This window comes from Macrobrachium rosenbergii, chromosome 19 (genome assembly GCF_040412425.1).
Source record: "Macrobrachium rosenbergii isolate ZJJX-2024 chromosome 19, ASM4041242v1, whole genome shotgun sequence".
Taxonomy (NCBI): Eukaryota; Metazoa; Arthropoda; class Malacostraca; order Decapoda; family Palaemonidae; genus Macrobrachium; species Macrobrachium rosenbergii.
Window position 1 is genome coordinate 38249157 of NC_089759.1, and position 17200 is coordinate 38266356.

At 40.2% G+C, this 17200-nt stretch overlaps 1 protein-coding gene across 6 annotated transcripts in view; it reads right to left on the bottom strand.

Moving 5' to 3' along the window:
* The window catches only part of Mob2 (MOB kinase activator 2), a 354696-nt gene that overhangs the window by 195827 nt on the left and 141669 nt on the right, over window positions 1-17200 (bottom strand). The window contains exon 1 of one of the 6 annotated variants that reach the window (XM_067121699.1): window positions 13023-14183. The exons of the other annotated variants lie outside the window; for them this stretch is intronic. Coding sequence (XP_066977800.1) covers window positions 13023-13399 — 377 coding nt within the window. The 5' untranslated portion in view covers window positions 13400-14183. Of the gene's footprint in view, window positions 1-13022; window positions 14184-17200 lie in introns of those variants that run through there. 6 annotated transcript variants of the gene reach the window in all.

Below are 17200 nucleotides of genomic sequence, written 5' to 3' on the forward strand. Positions count from 1 at the left end.
CTTTGCCACTGTTGACCTTATACCTAAAATCAACTGCTGACCTTAAAAGAAGAGACGAAAGAAAGGGTCTACCTTAATCCGATCAGGAGAAGGGTTGCAATGACGCAATAAGTGGTCGGCCGCCCAGGCTCCCCACGGCCTTACTGGAGCTGCTGAGTTGGAAAACCGCTTAACACAATACACTTAATATTTCAACTAACATATTGTGAGACAACTGAATTTTAAACCGTATACCATTTAACAGGAAATTATTAGAACAAGATTACATTAGTAGATTGTCCTATTTTACAGCGTTATATTATTACAACACATTATACCGATGGTGTTAAAATTCACTTTAAAAGGGCTTTATTGCCTGAAGTTCAACAACGAAATTAGAAAAGCTTCTGTCGCTACCTAACCGTAATAATAAAACCGTTCGATTCCAAAGGTTACATAACTGTTTAACTGGCAATGATCAAACGTAATGAAAATCATCCAGTCGAAAGGCCTCACTGGAAGTCGTCCCTGGTCCCCACAGCCCTTCGTAAACGCTTCCCCTTAACATTGTTCGAAACGAAGTCAATTTCAACTGTCTACTGACTGAACTGGAGGTCAATCCATCATGTACGGTGTAGAAGTATGACAACAGAATCCAGCTCGATAACGAACGCATATACTAGTCTTCTCACTCAGATGGGCAGAACAGACACAGTCCTGGGGACTAGAAGGGGCACTGCACTGCCTTAGGCAAGACTGTGGAGGGCACGGCAGGGCAAGGCCATCGACATTAGGAGAGGTGCTCCTCAGTTCAAGGGCAGAGCAGGGCAAGGTCAAGAATGGGTCCGTGAGAGAAAGCGAGAGTCCTGACATAAAAGAACAAATCGGCAGTACATCAGAGAGAGAGAGAGAGAGAGAGAGAGAGAGAGAGAGAGAGAGAGAGAGAGAGAGAGAGAGAGAGAGACTGGAAAACAAATTTCAGTTAATAATGAAAACTCGCAGTGAATTCAGTCCACGCCACAAAATACAGACGTCATATAAATCTTGCTCATTCTAGTTTTTTTTTTTTCCGTGGGCAAGTTAGTAGAATATCTCGGGAGCAGCAGAACAGCCCAGATGAAACTTGTTCTTCCCGAGATGATTAATATTAGGGGGGTTTCATCATCACATATACAAACAGGTGAAATGTCTCTCACCTGCCAAGCAAAGTGAGAAACGGTAAGAGAAAAAGTTCGCCAGAAGATTAGTTTCAAGTTCATGGAAAAATATTAAAACGGAAAGATCTGTTTCCACAAAAAAAAAAAAAAAAAAAAAAATATGCCCACAAAAAAGTTACAAATATACACAAGTGCATTTATGCACGTACGCTAAATTGCTACCGTAAGCCTGATTACAATTATTGCCAAATGTTTCATAAAAATAAATCAGTGCAATCAAACCAGCCCAAATACAGCGAATTTTACATTAGCTTAAAATCTTGGAAACAAGTGTCTAAATTAAGTCCGTTTTATAACATCGTCAAGGAGACCACTATAGCAGCAGCCATCGGGGCAAGCCCAGGGGAAGGCCACAAGACTGACTGTGGCAAGTGAGCGCCAGTTTTCGACTCCACTTCGCATAAACCACTACTATAAAATCTCTTCGTGTTATGAAACGCTTCGTTTTATACCAGGCTATCTATACATCAAAACTTGGCACACAGTTACAAGGTGGTTAAACCCTTCCTCTCTAACTTTTCAGGAGTGAAATTGGCCATATGCATAATTTGGAACCGTTACTATCAAAGCATCACAGAGTAGACGTGGAATTGAGGACAGAAACATGATGCCGATTACTTACGAGTTCTTTGGCATTCGCGAAGATCAACAGCGGAAACAATCGTGAGAAAAAAGAAAAGAAAAGAATTATGATTTCTGACCAAAGTGAATGGAAATGAATGGGAATGGCTGTAGATGATAACGGCACTCGATATGAACACGGCCAAGTCAGTATAGTTATGAACACGTAAAAAGATCATCTGAATCTAGTCGAACATTTGCTTTTAAATTCACATTAAAAACTATGATTAGAAATGCAGAATTTAACAAAGAAAAAAAAGCTGTCTCACGATTCAGTTAAATGCATAGTATTACTGCGTTTTAAATAAAAAGCCGAAGGCCAGCGTTTGAACTACGAAATTAGGAACTAATAACGGCGATCTCATCTAGCACAATTTTTCGAGGCCAAGATGACCACGCATTATGGATTCCATTCCTGTCCTCGTGACTGCACGACAAGGCGAAAACGAAGTTAGGACACGTGACTGCTGCATCACAGGATGAATGAATGACTCATTATGCAACAAGGAGAGGCAGAGCGTAAGACGATCGAGGAGAAACGGGAAATCTGCAACGTCATTCAGTAATCCTTGGTGTGCACGAGACAACGCAGTAGCAAATGAGTAATATGTTAATACACTCTCTTATTAAAATGCCAGCGACGGTCATTACAGAACAAAGGCGCAACGTACAAGGAAAGCTCGAACGCTGTCCAGATACAAAGACAATAGTTGTATGAGTGCGACTGCGTGTTTGTGACACGTTTCATCACAGCAAGGCTAAAACAGGCGTCACTGTATGACATTACTCACAGTGCTGACCTAGGCGGACTTCCCGCACTCTCCACTATGATTAAGATTCTTCCCATTAACTTTAGGTATAACTTTATGACCCCGTTTTGGCCCCCGGGGCCAAGGTTTGAACAAACTTGAATCTCAGCTACAACAGGACGACTGCATGATGATTTAAGTGTAGCGCAGTTGTTCTCGAGAAGAGGATCTGACAGACTTGTCCAATTAATTTCTGGCCAGTCAGTGCTGGAAGGGAATTTTCAGTGCTTCCATCATGTTTTCACTATTTCCTTATTATATCCTCTCGCAAGAGGGCGTAGTCTCGTTTAAGCACACTTGAATTCCCTTTACCCAAGTCAGCCTTGTAACGGTACCATGTTTAAATCTAGACTGTTACGGCGAGCTGCACACACAATACGTACAAACAGAACTGGACTTACTGTAGTATCGAAGTGTTCTTAACGATAAAATGTAATATAAGCGGTGAGGCACCAGAGTTACTGCACGAAAATTGACATAAAATAACGAGTACAACAATTGCGTACTGACAGAAATACATAAAAACCTTCCTGTTGCAAAGACTAGGCTTTTGCCAGTTATTGGCAGAATACGCCAAGCATCGACAGGTCCTATTCACTGCCACAGGATCAGATTCATAACAGTTTTAATCCCAAAGCAGCTTCGTCTGATGGCCGATCCTGAAGTACATAATTTGCAAGTAATACAGAACAGAATCCATGAAATAAAAAATTACAACTGATGATTTTTACAGTACAGTCCTAAGCGACGAATTAAATTCATAAGCAACAGGACTCTTCTACGTCATGCGGGAGTTCGCATTCAATCCATGACTGGGCACACACTGACAAAAAAACTGAGAGAGAGAGAGAGAGAGAGAGAGAGAGAGAGAGAGAGATCCCATTCGCGGCCTAACAACTAACAAGCAACACTTCTTCTTTCCCTGTTCAAGGAAGCCTCTATTATCTGCCTCATAAAATCTCCCTCCCGCCTCAAGTTCCCAGCTTCCAGATGGCGTGACCCGAACCCGCTGAAATTATGTCTACATTAGCGTAGACGGCAACAGCTGGGGAAGCCCAGAACCCGATCCGCGGTTCGAAAAGCCTTGCTTGCTGAGAAAGTGACTGAAGCTATTTCTTATAAGGTAAACTGATTAATGTATATGCTATTTCAGATGTTGTTTACTATAACTGACGCATGACACTGGATGTCAATCACTGCAGGGGGAGTTGGTGCTTGTTAATAATAAGGTGGCACAGAGAATGTTATACTTACTTCTCAGAATTTCATATTTATCGCAGGGAATTCCAGAATCTTTTCTTTACAATATAGAGTAAAACGGGCAGAAGCGATTTCCGTGAGGTGACTCACGCTGATGTTTTAGAGGAGGCATAAACTTCACTAAAACAAACATAAACATCAATAAATTATGAATTTCTTCTGTTAACAAAAAAAAGAATTGTCATATTCATCTGCTGCAATAAATATCAATAATAACAAAATATGAAGTGCAATTGTTATCCGCATTACTGACACAGAAATCACTGGCATCAAATTCAAACTCTCTCTCTCTCTCTCTCTCTCTCTCTCTCTCTCTCTCTCTCTCTCTCTCTCTCTCAAATCCTTCAACATTTCCACTGAAGCTGCATGCAAATGGCTGACGTTATTAAATGCGGAATAGGGTCATGCAGATGCATGCACAGGCTCAGGTGTTTCTAAAGCGAGTAGCACCTGCAGCGAAGGGCCAACATAACTCCACACGTCTGACCATCGCAAGTATGATTATGCCTGGCTGTTCCTGTTGTGAAGACACAATCCTGTGAAGATTATATTTATATATATATATATATATATATATATATATATATATATATATATATATATATATATATATATATATATATATATATATATATATATATATATATATATATAATATATATATATATATATAATATATAAAATATATATATATATATATATATATATATATATATATATATATATATATATATATATGACATTTTTATCACACCGTGATTTATATACAATCATGAAGCTACAAATGTCGCTTAATACCAAATCCACGCTGCCTCGGGAATATCCTATAATGTCTATACACAAACACACACATATATATAAATATATATTTTACATATATACAGTATATATATACACATATATATACATATATATATATATATTAAATAGAAAACAAAAATATTCTAAAAACAGAAGCTGAACATAGACTAATACTAGAAGAGAATATTTCAGACACAGGATATCCATCCCGAACTGCAACAATATTACAGAGATGAACAACAGCAGAAAAAAAAAAAACAATTATAAGAGGGAAATATGATTACTTCTTCGGAACTGATCCTTTTATCGCTGGTATTCCTTCTAACTTGACCGTAGAATTAAAGGACAACTAAAAGCCATTTACATCACACCTGAATACGCACAATTATCCGTATTGTAAAATTTAAAGACCCCGTGAAGTAAGTCTACAATCTAAACACGTCGTCTTATAAAAGAGGGCTAATACTTTTCGCGAAATAAGATAAGTGAAAAGAAAAGCATGCGCATACTTTGAGAGAGAGAGAGAGAGAGAGAGAGAGAGAGAGAGAGAGAGAACGCCACCACGGCTTAAATTACTTTCTCTTCCCTCAATTTGAGATCATTTTTCCCGTGTTGCATATCCGCCTCGTTGGGAAATCGCTGCATGGCGTGTCGAAACATACCGTTTTATTTTCATTTTCGCAAAAGGAATTAGTGTTCCTGTTCTCCATTCCACTTGCACAACGGATGAACATTCTCTCTGCGTGCAATCATCAACTGTCTACGTACACTTGCCTACATTGCTCCAGAAGTAGCACCCTCGAAAATTGGAAGAACCCATTTCTAGAACACCCCATCCAATAAGCGGTAAAGCAGTATAAATTACATTCACACACACATGTATATATACATATGTGTATATATACACACATATATATATTTATCATAATAGCCTATATATACATAATAACCATACACACCCATACACAATATATATATATATTCATACATACACATATATGTATCCTATTCATAAACGAACGCTCCCCCGCGAGAACATACTGTACACTCGCCACTTATAAACCATATCGTAGCAAGTCTTGTTGCCAAGGGAAACAGTGAGAGAGAGAGAGAGAGAGAGAGAGAGAGAGAGAGAGAGAGAGAGAGAGAGAGAGAGAGAGAGAGATTGTTTATATCTGAAGAAATGTTTATCTGTCAAGTGCGAGACCAATGCATCGCCCACAGGCCACTTGAATCACTTGAATCGGTCTCCTTCCTTTCTCCACTCATTTTGTGTAATGACACCCCACCTCAACGCCGCCCCCCCCCCTACCTAATGGTGCTCGCTGGGAAGATGGCCCGGACAAATACTTCATCTTCCTGTGTATACTGTTTTTTTTTTTTTATATTCTAAGTGTGACTTGTGGATGAAAATATACTACAAACTCATGAGACGCTTAACGGGTATACTAGCGTGATTAATCTTAATTCTGCATAAACGAATTCCCCCTACCCACCGCTGCTACTGCAACATAGATTATACAAGAACATACATACATACTTACACACATACACAAGCGCGCGCACACACACACACACGCATATATATATATATATATATATATATATATATATATATATATATATATATATATATATATATATATATATATATATATATATGTGTGTGTTCACACACCTTACCACAGGTGAAAAATAAAGTCGAAACCGGTCAGGACCTTATTTTTCACCTGTGGTAATGTGTGTTAAATGAATCACGTACAAAAGTGATTATAACCATCATTAAATATATAGCCTATATGTATATGTATATATATATATATATATATATATATATATATATATATATATATATATATATATGCGGTTGTCTACTTGTGACTCAGTTGGTGTAATCTAGCTACATAAATATCCATGAGAGAGTAGATCTAAGAGGGAAATCATCTCCTGTTAACTAGTGAGCCCTTAAACATTTCATGAGATGAAACATCCCCGTTTTCCAGGAACGTCTTGGACGCAGTCCCGTGGCGAGGGTCTCCTCACAGTTAAAATGTTGCTGCGACGACCAAGGCATAAGGAACAGCCACTAGTCTGCAGCGGCAGTAGTGACAGATGGCAGAAGAAAATACAGGTTGACTTTGAAAGGTGGAACCAGGAGACTGCTGCCGACACACACACGCGCGCACACACACGAGGAGAGACGACGAAGGTGAGGAGGAGGAAGTACAACGAGTGCCATACCGGCAGCGGAAACGTGACCTCCTGACCTCCCGCTGACACCCTCAAGACGGCAGCCGATATCCCTCTACCTTATGGATGAGCCAAAACGCTCAAAAGTTAGTGTGACAGAATGTAAGAAGAAGAATAATCGGAAAACAAGATAAAGCAATCAAACGTATCTACTTGTGTTTGATGTATTATGCTTAGAATTAGATTTTAACATAACAGTTTTGCTAATCCGATATAAAAAGCGAAAAGTTAATCTATTTACACATAAGACGTTATCATTTCAGTGGATGGCTCCAAGAAGATAAAGGAGAGAGGTCACTGCCACATTTATATTCTAAGGACTTTCTTGCTTCGTGTACGTTAAAGCCCTTGCTTCCACTATTGTACTCTACCTTTTTCGTTTCCCAAGTCGTTCTTACTCTTTCTCTTCGCCCACCTTTCATCTCCCATTCCTTCACAAGACCGAACCATTTCAGTACACTCTGACTTATGCTTCTGCATATAGGCTATACACACTTCTCGTCCCTATCAGTTCTTCCTATGCGAACAATTCGTCTCCACAGCATATCCGAGTTTCCTCCCAATTTGCGCACGTTTAATGCCTCTTTTGTTATCGACTACCCTCCGTTATATTTACTGTATATATATCCAGACGAATCGACACCATCCTTTCTCCCACAATCCATACAGACATCCATTGCTCTATCTATCCTTGTTTCCACTGACCTTCATAACTTACCCTTTTAACTTTCTTCTCTTGTAACCACTTAGAATTTTTTACTTCCTCCAGCAGTTTCTCTTTATTATCCAAACTCACTATTATATAAACTCCCAACATCAGCCATTGGACACTCAATTCACGAACTATCACGCTGCTTTACGCAAATCCACCTACCATCCTTTTTCTCTGACAATGCATCACTACATCCAAAAAATACTGACACCCACACTCTCAATCTCTGCTAACTTTTGACCTTTCTGTCATCAATATCATTGTCTCATTGAAATCTTACCGTACGCCTTCCTAGTTCAGTTAGCAATGTTAATCTCCTGTAAATCTTCACCCCCTCTGTCATTTTTGCCCTTCCAAAAGGAACAGCTATTCCTAAAACTCCTAGTTCCTCGTTGGACGAGTTGGTAGAGTTCTCGGCTAGCACCCTGATAGGCCCGAGTTCGAGGCTCCGGCCGGCCAATGAAGAATTAGAGGAATTTATTTCTGGTGATAGAAATTCATTCATATATATATATATATATATATATATATATATATATATATATATATATATATATATATATATATATATATATATATATCCGAAAAGTAAGAGGAAATGAAGTCAGCCTGGATAAGTACAATTAGATGATCGAAAAAAATGAACCCAATAGCAGGCCACGTAAACATCAATCGCAGATTACCTTAAACATATAATGTATTCAAATGACAATTGTACCTGATCTAATAACTATTTATTAAAGGTTAACCATGACCATGTTACAGAACATGTTCAATTAATTAACTCACACCGAAATGTAAAAATAAGTCGGTGATTTTCCGTTCCTCCGACTAATGTGCAGTTGGTATTTTGACACGTAACAAGGCCACGCTCCTAACAGCAGCTCCAGCACATGTAGCTAACAAATCTTTTAGGGAGTTCATTTATGTCTTGCGCACATACACAAAATGGTATAGCATTCTACGTAAATTTCATTAAGCATGCGAGCAGATTGTAAAAATTCATTATGAGATATATTCCAGCTGCCCTGTTATCTAAAACTATAACCAATAAAACGTCACTATACGGCAAAAACCCTCAGCTCCTTTTATTTCTAAAGCGCGGCACACTTGCATACTCCTCCAACAACAAAACATAGTCAACACAATATAATTTGTATGATGAGAGAGAGAGAGAGAGAGAGAGAGAGAGAGAGAGAGAGAGAGAGAGAGAGAGAGAGAGAGAGAGAGAGAGAGAGAGAGAGATTTCAATGAAGATGTCAAGGGTCAACCTTTAAAGCGGGTGAATCATATGGAATGTTGCTACCAACCAGAAAATGACTGACTGATTGACAACCATCTTACGGCCCAGATACCAAAGTGAGGCTGACCTCGTCGTTCCACATCTTTCCTCAAACCACTCTATATTGCCACGATTGGAGAATGGAGGGAATGAGAAAGGGGACAGAGAAACGACTGCAAGACAAGTAGAGAGATCAATACTAAACGGAGGTATTTTGAGCGACAGAAAGATGCTGGGAGAAGACATGGTTCCTAGGCCTTTGATATTTTTATATTAAATCCTCATATACTGACACAGGCGTCGTCTAAATAGAAGATGTATATGAGATCGAACACTAACCAGGAACAAACGACAACATGGCAGATTTGTGTGTGTCAGTGGACGGCGAAAACCAAAATGAAAGCAGAATAATATAGAATATGAGAAGAGGACGACTTGTGCAAAGCATTTTTTGGCCTTGTAGCAGGAAGGAAGGAACGAAGGAAGGAACAGAAGACGTCCCTATCTACCCTCTCCACCAAATCAATCAACACACCAGTATGGCACACTTTCAGACGAGCAACACCTGCAACGATGCAACAGAAAAAATAAAAATCCAATAGGCACAAGTGCCCCGGTGGATCCGCTGCAGTCTAGTGCCAGGGGTGGGGGGGGGGGGGGCACGTAGGCTGTCTACCCTTGGGGGATCCTCACTCCAGGCGTCATTTTCCTCCGAGAGGATCCCCAAGGATTCCCACTGCAGTCGACGTCATCGGTTTCCCAACAGTGAACGACTCCTTCCCACCATGCGCGTTCCCTTCCAAAATCCTCAGCAGACACTGTTCGACGTTCAATGCTGTCTTTCAGACACACCTGGGGTGGACTGCGGCACTCCCCACCCACCCACCTCCCCCTATCCCAAATTCATGGCCCTTCCCCATGGCGCCTTTGCGGTTCAGCAAGAAAAGAGACAGACTCGCCCCCCCACCCTTCCTCCTCCCCCCAACAACACCGCCCTCCCGTCCTCCCCAACACTACCACCAACATCGTCACGCCAAAAACAACACCAACGCTCATTACTACACCATGATGTCCTCGATGTTACACACACGTCGCTAGTGATGCTGTCATATTTACACATAACGATTCAAATCTAACTTCGCTTTCATCTAATGCTGCTGGTTTACATAACAGCCAAGTCCGGAGGAAAGCTGAACAATGAATTTACACACACACGTGCATATATATATATATATATATATATATATATATATATATATATATATATATATATATATATATATATATATATATATATATATATATATATATATATATATATATATATATATATATAATATATATATGCCACCCCTTTACCTGACGACCAAAGACCAAATATATCCAGACCTTCGTGGCAGTACAGTGCGAACAGTGAATTGGAAGTAAAAAAACAGAAGAATTTTAAAGGAACAAATTTCACAACAAATAAGCACCACACGAAATTTTCCATATCTTACCAAGTTAAATTGTTTTATTTCATCAAAAACATTTACATTTCCTAAGACATTTTTCCTATGTATACGCGATCTTTTCAAGCAAACAGAAAATAAACGAACTTATATACTAAATTTTAGCTTATCCAGGTTGGCATTACCATTTTCTAAAAAAAAACAGAGAAAAACAAATGACTCGACGTCCCCCTTAAAGGAGAAAGAAGGATCGAGAGACTTAACCCCGTATGAAGAAACAGCCATTTGTAACACAAAAAATTATGAATTAAAAAATGTCATGTAGTATATAAAGTGCCTTCCAGTTTTTACTCAAGAGAAAGCCTACATTCAAGCTCACTATATATATATATATATATATATATATATATATATATATATATATATATATATATATATATATATGTATATATATACACATATATATATATATATGAATTGATATATATATATATATATATATATATATATATAATAACCGAATCACGAAAATATGGAACGTGATGAATACATCAAGACAAAATCCACCAAAGAAAGAGAAAAGGGAATCTCGTGAAAAGCACAAACGTGACTTGAACAGGTCTCGTAACTTGGAATTGTAACTAATAGACATGAATGACACGCGATACATCCGGGAAACCTTGACTCAAAACCTCTATATATACAGTAAGTGAATTACCTGGTAAGTGCTCTTAAACTCCGCATACTACAGTTTTACATCCACATACTACCTGCCTAACAAGAGACCAACAACACTATTATAAATACTATTATATAAATTTATTGAAATGAAGAAAAATGATCACCTGAACCGTTTTCACTATCCAGCGTGAGAGAGAGAGAGAGAGAGAGAGAGAGAGAGAGAGAGAGAGAGAGAGAGAGAGAGAGAGAGAGAGAGAATCCCAACATGCCCCATCTCCACAAAACAACAACAACTCTCTCTCTCTCTCTTGAAAAAGTTTTAAACAATAAAAATGAAATAAACCACAATTAAAAATATCGTAACAAACACCTGACTGGTCCGAAATCTTTACATAAGATTTGATACTATTTTGTGAGTGAACGAGCATTGGCATGCGCATTCCTAGAGAGTTGTAAGGGCTCAGAATGCAAATGAGGTTAAACGCACAATGCTTGCGAATATAATAAAGGAATTTTGTACGGAAAACAAAGCATTCATAAAACTTGATAGAGCTAAGGCGGGTTAACCTACGTTAGAGTGGTAAGGATTTCAATGGAAGATATGATGGAGTTAGAAAGCTCTTTACAATATTGTGATTTGTGTAAAATGTCTTTAAAACAGAGTCCACTAGAAATTCAGCAGAGCACTCTATAGCAAACCCTTCCTACGTTTCAAATAAAGCCTATTTTGCCATTAAGTGAAATGGGAGGATTCAGATAAAATTTCCAACAAATCATCGGATGAACTCGAGGTCTTCCTTGTAATAACCGTGTCACAAGCTTTGTTTACTTTTTCCAGCCACCAAATGACGTCACACAGAGATAGCGACAGTGTGCGATTTTTTTTTTTTTTACCAAACAACAGATCACGGCAAAAACGCAAATGCAATCAAAACTAAAAAAAGATAACGTACAGTCGATGGATGTTTAAAACTCAAATTACTAAATCCTAAAAAAAAACGCTTTATGTATTGTGCTTACCTTGTAAAGAAAATAAACTGAAAAAACAAAGTTTGCATATCTTTCACAACAAAACCAATCCCCGATGCGACTTTTTAAAAAATACTATACGATAATCAGAACACGAATATCAATGTCTTTAGTAACGATAACAATCAAAATAACAACAGTAAGTTTCAATAAAACTGATTTCAGAGGACCTTATTAGTACACTTCTTTAGAAATTGTTTTTAAACCTTCAAAGGTACTAACAACACAAACATGTATGGAAGTCAACATCATAATTTATCGAATCTCTGTTTCTAAGGAGAAGCATCCAGCCTCACGGACAATGAATGAAAAGCGAGCCCGGTAAGTGAGACCGAAACTTGATCCCTTCAGGGAGGAAGCTTTGGTCTGACTAACAAGAAACACAAAGCACAAAACAGGAGAATGTGGCAGGGGTCGCGTTGTCATTGCAGTCACCCTTACGTTCTACAATTCCTCCAATCTTGGGCGAGATCAAAGATCCTGGGTCCGCAATACATCCTTCATTTAACGAAAGGTGAAAAACCATGAATGTTTCTGTTACCGATATCCGGCGCTGTCTGAACAACAGCTCAGTGGTCTGGCAAAACTAAGGTATACTGAACTTTGTCTGAACAAAATAGTCGGATGACCCCTTTCCCTTTCACAATCCTCCCAAAACTGGCTCCCTTTTCCTACCCCAATTCCTCCTTCAATTGACGAAAGAAGAAAACCCATGAATGCTTCTGTTGCCGATATCCGGCGCTCTCTGAACAAAATGGTCGGATGACCCCTTTCATAATCCTCCCAAAACTAACTCCCTTTTCCTACTTTCGGAAACCCCTTCCCATTGCTAGCCACCCTAGAGGGAGGCACACAGACTTCAGCAGATCCTGAATGCATGCTACCGTGCGTGCGTGCGTGCGTGACGGGGGGAGTGGGTGGATGACTCACGTGACGAGATTATTGAAGAGGCTGGAAGGCGCTTGCAGGAGCTTGATTTTCTTCTGACAGTTGTCGAGGATCATAGACAACCTCTCGCTGATGGACTCGCTCAGGGGAGATGGCACCTTGTGGTGGTGCGGCGCCCTAAGGAACCCCATGCTGCTTCCTCCTCCTCCTCCTCCTTCTTCCCCACCTCCGCCTACCACAGCAGAGCCTCCACCTCCTCCTCCTCCTTCTTCTCCTCCTCCTCCTCCTCCTCCACCACCAGGGCTTCCTGCTCCAGCCTTCAAGGAGCTGCCGCTGTGGTGGCGGTGGTGATTGTGATGATGGTGATGATAATGGTGATGATGGCCACCTTCAGGATCACCTGTGCCTGTCACCAGCATCACCTGCGGACACACACACTTCCCGCTCACTCTCCCCTCCTCCTCCTCCTCCTCCTCCTCTTCCACTCAAACACCAAATTCTCTTACTAGGCTGCACACTTCGAGAGGGCCGAATCCTTCGCACTTTGTTTCCTTCAACTCGCTTTCGTATTGAAATGATTCGATGATTCACAACACTGACACTCACAGAATGGCACCCCTCTCTCTCTCTCTCTCTCTCTCTTCTCCTCTCCTTATCTACCTCAGCAGTGTGACGCCGCCTTCCCAACACCAATATCAATGCCAATAATTTGTAAGCCTTCTTCTTCTTCTTCACCACCACCCACACCACAACCCACAGAAGAGTAACACTGTGTGACGAACGCCCGTTCCACGTTTCCCATCACCTCCAACTTCTCTTTCGGAGAGAGAGAGAGAGAGAGAGAGAGAGAGAGAGAGAGAGAGAGAGAGAGAGGGGAAGGGGCGGAGGGCGGGCGGTTGCCTTTTACCTGCGAGGAGAGTGTGTGTGTGTGCGTGTGCAACAATCAACAGGTAACTCTCGACACCAAGTCGAAATGAATTCGGTCTTCTTCAAATCTATTCACCCACGAACCAAGGAGAAACACTAGACTAAAATCACACGGCACACCCATTGGCGGGTACATTGACGAGGCTCTTCGCTGAATGCATAGGAAAAAAAATGCTTAGGATTAGAATATTTCTTCTAAAGAGCTATAGCACCAGTTCAGAGGCACAACAGTAGAGATCCAAAGCGCGTGGAGGCTGTTGGCGCACTGGCATTAAAACAGCTGGTGGTGTGGTTGGCGGGCCCAGTCGGCTCGCCTCGGCTTCACTCGGCTCACGTCGTCGCCCGATCAGCTGATCGCACATCATGGTGGAGGGGGAGAACTCGATGACAATCACGGTGATGACGAACATCAACATAACCGTCGCGACGAGGACGGTCATGGTGGCTTGTGGTAAGCACTGGGCCATGGTGGAGTCTGCCTACATCAGATGACGTAAGTTTGAAACTTCGTACGCGGTACGACAACTAATTCGTAACGTGAATGAACTTCTACAAAGAAAAAAATGTTCTCAGTTCAAAGCAATTGAAACTGTACGTTGTCCTACTGTCAAAGAATGTTATGTGACCACTGTGTTAGTGCACAGCAAGACATCATTTCTGCCTGCATTCGCCCTCACTCTGAAGTGGCTGGCATCGTTTCCAAGGTCAGTATTATTCTCAATATGCGTAGAGAATAATCAGTTGGTCACAAACCAATCTAAAAATAAATTAAAAGGTAATCAAGACACGCACACAAGAGCATACACACAAACATATATATATATATATATATATATATATATATATATATATATATATATATATATATATATATATATATATATATATATATTGTGTTGTCTTAATTATGTATTAATAATTAACCGAAATTATTGATCAGAAATCAATCTTTAGCCGTGGCTGACTAAACGCGACGTGCATAATTATGATTAACAGTGAACCGCAACCTCCCTGATCAGTTGAATAGCTTTTCTCTATTATCGTCTTCCTCTATCTGGCCTCTCTCACTTTCTCTTTCCATTTATAAGTGCTGTACTATATCTCTTAAAAACAGCTATGCCCCCAATTTTACCAGTTCTCTACGTCCTTCAGCAGGTCATCCTAGGGGGGTGGACGCAGCCCTCATGTGCAGTGACGAAGAAGGTATTTGAAGATTTAAAATGACTCCCAGGCTAAAACTGATGCCACCCACAATCTTCAGATGGTTAGTCTTAATATCTTGGTTACCCTCACTACTTAAGACCTAAAGTCATCACAGTAGGCCATGCCTCAAGGCTGTTTTAGGAGTTGTACTCGACAAGTCCTAAGTTAAGTATACCTTAGTTTAACCAGACCACTGAGCTGAGTAACAGCTCTCCTAGGGCTGGCCTGAAGGGTTAGATTCATTTTACGTGGCTAAGAACCAATTGGTTACCTAGCAACGGGACCTACAGTTTACTGTGGAATCCGAACAACATTATGGCGAGAAATGAATTTCTATCACCAGAAATAAATTCCTCTTATTCTTCATTGGTCGGTCGGAGATTCAAACTCGCGGCCAGCAGAGTGCTAGCTGAGAACGGAACCCACTCACCCAACGAGGAACCTTCGACAAGTCCTAACCAACAAAACTCTTGGATTTATTTCAGACATGCCTACCTGAATCTGATGATTTGACCAACAAGAGCCCGGATCTTCCTTAGACCCTTTTTTTATTATCTTTATGTAGGCCTAACCTGAGGAAGACATCAGCTGGCCAGAGAGAAAAGCAGAAGCAGAAATCAAAAGATGACCTGATCACAGCCAAACGTGAAGGGAAACTGATAGCGATTCCAGTTTGTTGCCCTGGAATGACTATCAGTGATACCCTGGTAGTATGCTAATACACCCTTGAACTCTCTCCTTGAAAAAACAAGCTCTGAGACCCAGCCAGCCATACTCCTTCCATCCAACTTGACTCATCCCAGCGCCATCTCTGGACCTGTAAGACCTAGCTAAGCCACAGTACCAAGAGATCCGTGAGCTGTATAAGCCAGAAAAGTTAAGTAACCGAAGTGACCCAATTGGAGGCAAAGTGTAAAATGGAGTATAAGCCAGAAAAGTTATGTAACCGAACTGACCCAATTGGAGGCAAAGTGTAATAACATGTAGTAATAAGGCCTAGCTAAGCAAGCCACAGAACCAAGAGATCCGTCAGCTGTATAAGCCAGAAAAGTTAAGTAACCGAACCGACCGAATTGGAGGCAAAGTGTAATAACAAGGGAGGCATTGCTTAGAACATGGATGCAATAAAGTCAGACTGCACTTTAGTAATGTCAAACAAATAACTCTACATAGCGAGAACATTATTTGCTTTCATGCCAGTGCTGTAATAAAGTTCACTAGTATTTAAAATTGTTTCATAGCGGGGGCAGAGAAGGGCATGTCTGCCCTCCACTATCTCAGTCACTGGAGGGAAAGCACGGGCACTGAGGCCCTCGTGAGTGATGACAAAATCGCCTTTTAAAGACAAGCAGCTTATATGATTCAGAAAATCAAGAAAACCAGGAATTTCCCCAAGACGTCTTGACTTGCAGCAGTGAAAAGAAGCCATTCAGTTTCAGAGCAGACTTCCACAGTACAAAAATTTTAACAACCAACAACAAAAGATTAAAAATGAACCAATAGCAAAAAATTATATTTATATATATATATATATATATATATATATATATATTAAAATATAATAAATAAAACTAAATAAAGATAAAAAAATTAAAAAACACATATAAATAAAAATAAATAAATAAATAAATATATTTATACATATATACTGAAGAAAAAAAAAACAAGATAGAGGCCGAAGGACAGAAATACCAGGCCACCCAACTCAAAACAGAATGCCCGCATGCCCACATATAAGCTCAATAGATTTCCTTTTTTATTCAGACCGCGCAACAAGCAGGAATAGATAGCCTACACGACATAAAAGTAACAACCTGTCAGCCAATTTCGGCAGTCGATAACAACAAGCGTGTCGTGAGCCACTCATTAGCTGACAAGCTTCCCCAGGCATAATATGAGGCAGTTGGGAATGGAGTACAAAATTTGGGCCAGAGGCCAAGCGCTGGCACCTATGAGGTTATTCAGCGCTGAAAGGGAATTATGAGTAGAAAGGCTTTCAAGAGGAAAACCTCGCAGTTGCACTAGGAGAGGGTGGACAGCCAGATGGAAGAAAGAGAATATGAATGGAGGTACAGTAAAAAGAATGAAAG